This window comes from Salmo trutta, chromosome 19 (genome assembly GCF_901001165.1).
Source record: "Salmo trutta chromosome 19, fSalTru1.1, whole genome shotgun sequence".
Lineage (NCBI taxonomy): Eukaryota > Metazoa > Chordata > Actinopteri > Salmoniformes > Salmonidae > Salmo > Salmo trutta.
In genome coordinates, this window is record NC_042975.1 from 52598998 (window position 1) to 52603800 (window position 4803).

At 43.3% G+C, this 4803-nt stretch overlaps 1 protein-coding gene across 1 annotated transcript; it reads right to left on the reverse strand.

Moving 5' to 3' along the window:
* Positions 1-678: 678 nt before the first annotated feature.
* Positions 679-1355, reverse strand: h2ax (H2A.X variant histone). Its single transcript, XM_029701706.1, has one exon. It carries the CDS (start codon positions 1276-1278, stop codon positions 850-852), a length of 429 nt encoding a protein of 142 aa, XP_029557566.1. The 5' UTR covers positions 1279-1355; the 3' UTR covers positions 679-849.
* Positions 1356-4803: the final 3448 nt, after the last annotated feature.

Here is a 4803-nt window from a genome sequence, read left to right on the forward strand (position 1 = left end):
TGTCATGTGTATATTACATGCTTGCTATTTTAGTTATTGAAGGCACACTTTTGACTGTATCCCTCTCGAATTATGTCTGTAGCAGGTGTAAAAGAGAAACAGACCGGGTATGCGCCCAATGGATAATGGTCATTGTAGTTAATTACGTTTTCCGCGTTAAACTGTATAAAACTACAACTCCCTAAATCGCAGTTTGGGTTTGATCTGATTTATCTCTAGAGAATCTGCGCACAGGAAGAACGAAATGGAATTCAAATTGAACCGATGTAGGTCAGTTATTCGTTTAATTGCTCAGCACTACCAACCAGGTTGTTAGATGATTCAGCTGCAGGAGTACGGCTCCTGAACGGGTACAAACTACACATCGCCTTTGTTTCACCAGATTGTTTAGTTTGGACTCCACGCGAACCGTTCACAACCAGGGCTAGCGACATTTCCCAAAAAGAGATGTAGAGACAGTACATTCGTGGTCTGGACAAACTAGGCAAAGGTAATCGCCATGGCAGGTCTTTTGAGAACTACGGTTGGTATATTGGTTAGCCAAGTTCCCCCCAACAGTAGTGTAGTGGCTACTGTTAGCATGCTCAAACCTGTCGTAAACACTTAAGGTTAGCGCTCTCAAACATTGATTTCACTCACTTGTTAAACCTTCGATTGCATACAAAACGTGACAAGATGTATCAAAAGAACATTTATTGCAACCTAAGAATTTTAAGCGCGAAAAAAAACAGCACATTTTCAACAAAGGAAAATAGGAATGGAAATTTAACACATTTTCAGAATGTGTGGGTGGCCCTTAAAAGGGCCTTTTGGTTGAAGAGTTCGTTTGAGGTTTATTTAAATCGCCAACTAATATTCTTGGGACTGTGAAGAAGCCTTCTTTCCCGCCTTCCCGCTTGGTGCAGCGGCCGCCCCTGTCTTCTTTGGTAGCAAAACAGCCTGGATGTTGGGCAACACACCTCCCTGGGCGATGGTTACACCGCCGAGTAGTTTGTTCAATTCCTCGTCGTTGCGAACGGCCAGCTGCAGATGGCGGGGGATGATACGGGACTTCTTGTTGTCCCGAGCCGCATTGCCAGCCAACTCCAGGATCTCAGCAGTCAGGTACTCGAGGACAGCAGCCATGTACACGGGAGCACCAGCACCTACTCTATGAGCGTAGTTGCCCTTCCTCAGCAGACGGTGGACACGACCCACGGGGAACTGAAGACCAGCGCGAGAGCTGCGGGACTTTGCCTTAGCGCGGGCCTTTCCTCCGGTTTTGCCTCGTCCAGACATGATGCAGATTTTCACGACTCAGGTATAGCAGAGAAACAAACAGGCTGTGGTTCAAGGAAATAATGAGTGCTAAAGGAACTACTGCGGAATATAAACACTGCAATTTAATCCCGCCTTCAAATCCTATTGGATATTGAAATGAGAAGGCGCATATAATTGGTGTTGAGCGGTAACTGCTTGAAAGAGATGAACCCTCATTGGCCTGGAATTTCTGTGCATATCAGAGTAGTCTGAGGACCGTGTATGATTGGTTTGTTGTGCTTATCGCTGTTGTCATTGGATCACATTGCTCTCGATCAAATTTGGGGGGAAATGTCACGCCAATCAAATACCCTCCCTCCCAATTTAAATTTTTGGAGGAAAGCCAGCAGTCTATGAAGACGAAACAATTATTTGTTACATGAATCAGCGTGTTCGCAGCAAGGTGTTCTTTCAAAGTCTATTACAGATGAATAGGAAAAAGTATATTTTGGTAAACAACGAATTGTTGGGGAGCGGGGGTATAGCTATTGCTACCAACGATAGAGAGAAATATTAATGGCGTCTTTTTGTAGGCAATGGTTCGTTAGACAAAGCCTATGAAGAAAATGGATGGCGTTTTTGGATGAACGCCGTTCAGTCTATGGTTAACACAGGTTTAGGCATCTTATATGTTTTGTTCTATGAGATAATCTTCATCTAACCTCACTTTTTTAGAATTTTGAAGAATTTAGCCTATGTAATAATAAAAACAAATCACAAAGGCTTCATAATTCGTAAAGGTCATGTTAACTGACTGCCATTATATCATAGATCAAAACATAACGTCTCATAAGCAGGGTGGGAAATTAAACTTTTTCTTTCCACAGCCAATGTGGCAGGTAGATACAAAAAAATCTAGCAGCCACTCAGATTTTTACCTATCAAAATAATATTTTGCTCCTTAATTACACAAAGAAAATACATAAACAACGGTGAGCATGCTTTCTAATGTTTAAAAGATGAGATGTATTACTATTAAGTAATAGGGTATAATGTTTAAGAACAATTTTGTGACCTGCCTCAATTTGTGTTAAAATAAATAATTTAGATCCAATAATAAAAAGATAAACATCAAGAATCAACAAAGTGCCCTTCCACAAAATGCTGAGTGATACAGCTTATTCATTATTATAGTTTAGGGGTCAATATATATTTTTTTACAAGGATAGGGCCTACATGATGTGCTCCTAATTAGAAATGTATAAGTACACAAATAAATCTAAGAGAACAATGACTAAATGAATAAACATTTTGGGGAGTGATCCATACTCAATCTAGCACAACCATTAGGTGAGCAAAAAAACATTTCAGGTGGCCCGACAGTTACTGAAATTGTAACTCCAGTTCTATGAGTGGCGCGGAGCCCCATAATGGAACTCTGCTCTTGTTGGTTTACCTTGCTGCCGAGGCAGGGAATCGCCTGAGAAATGTATTATGCACACACCTGCAGCCAATGGGAGTACAGGTGTCCCTATATATGGGGATGCCTCCCCACAATCAGCCTCCTGAAAATGATCTTCAGCGAGACTGGGGGTCGGCAGGGCCTTAAGGCCTATGGGGCTCTGCTCCACTTATAGAGCTGGAGTTACAACTTCAGTAACTATCGTTCTATATCGTGGCGCTCCGCCTCTGCTCCTATTGGTTTAAGGCGGAGCGAGTACTCCCTGCCGAGCCAAACACTTCCCACGTAATGACAAGGTCGGACCTAGCAATAGCTGTGACCGAGTCCAATGGCGGACTGGCCGTCAGGAGCACCGAGACATTTCCCGGTGGCCTGAGGGTCGTTTTGGCCTGCCGTGAATAGTCAACTTGACCAGTGATAATATAGCAAGCAGCAATATAGCAACCGTCTACCTGCTTCTCTACCGATAACATTTTAGACAAGTCGCACGGTGAAATGGACGGTCAGAAAAGGAAAGGTGGAGCAGAGAGGGAGAGAATAAAAAAGAGAAAGGCCCTTGCCACAGACGCAGCTAAATGCTGCAAAATAAGCGACATGATCGCCAGTAAGGGACCAGGTCAGTCAAAAACACTAGCTAAAACACACACACACGACACCCAGCATGGCTAGCTAAGTAGCATGGCTAACGGCCGGTAGGCTAAACAGTTTGCACATCTTACGTCTTCGTGGTGGAATTATATCATAGCAATGATTGCAACATAGCGATCATAATATGACATTTGAAGGCAATATGTTTCAACTAGTAAAAAATAGTAAACTTAGACTATGGACTTGCCGGTCATGACTCATGCCACATAAGCTAGGGAAAGTGCACATACACTGTACAGAGAAACGCTACAGTAATTTTCTTTGCAAAGGTGAAGAAGGAAGCAGCAGCAGCACTAGAACTTCAGGTGCTCCTGCAGAACTGGAGATGGTGGTCAGTTCAGAGTCAGACTCAGAGCAGGAACCTTCAGGTACAACTTCAAGGCACACACCTAAACATGTAGGCTATGATTTTAGATTAATATGTGCTTTATTTATGAGATTATCAGTAAGACTGTAATCGGGGGCATACCTTGTACATTTGTATGTGCTATTATTGGTGTATTCCTAGTGAGTTTTTGGGGGTGCACCCATAGCCATAGCATACCTTGAAAACTCAGTGTTCAGATAGGCTACTTGTTGGTCAGTCCCAAATGTTTGTATTTTGTAATGTGGATAACCTTCTTCCCAGATGAACATAGTGACCAAATGTATAACTAGTTTGGTACCCGTTGCATCAACAAATAGGGTTAGCCTACAAAATTAGCGGTTTGGTGGTTTGCGTGAACAGGTTGGCCTGGGATGGAGTCAAATTCCCGGCCTGAATTATTGTTTCAGTCCGCCCCTGACCGAGTCCCACAGTACAGTAACACAAGGTGTCACAATATACTGTGTCCTCAGTAAACCTGCCACACTCAGTCTAAGGCAAAGCCAATGACTAGTGAACAGACAACTAGAATATGAGCCACAGCTAATCTGAACAAGCAGATAGATAGTGCTCCAATATCCTGTCAAGAAAAACAGGCCCACCAGAGAAGTGACACAAAGTGTCACCCTATACTGTGTTTTCGGTAACCCACCACACTCAATCTGAGGAACACAAAGACTGGTGGGTAGAGATGCAGGACATGAGCTAAAATTAACTGAACCAAGCAGACAGTTAATGCTCTAATATCCCTGTAACAACTGGTACTACAGTGTTTGTAACACAAGATGTCGCCCTACAGTGTGCTTCTAGTAATCCGCTTCCCCTAGTGACTAGGACCTAGTCTCAGGAAACCGAAGTCTAGTGGGCAGAAAAGTAATTACAAGAGCCCAACTGAACTGAACAAGCAAGACAGTTACCGCTCCAATATCCCTTCAATAACTGACACTCAACAGTGACACAAGGTGTCGTCCTTCACCGTGTCATCAGTAAATCCACCGCACCTAGTCTGAGGAATAATCCACAGACTAGCGGGCAGAGAAAAGGACGACCTGAACCATCAGGCAGTTTGCATTCCAATATTCCCGCACAA

Coding starts and splice junctions, on each gene's coding strand:
- h2ax (XM_029701706.1), bottom strand. CDS start 1,278: ATGTCTGGACGAGGCAAAACCGGAGGAAAGGCCCGCGCTAAGGCAAAG.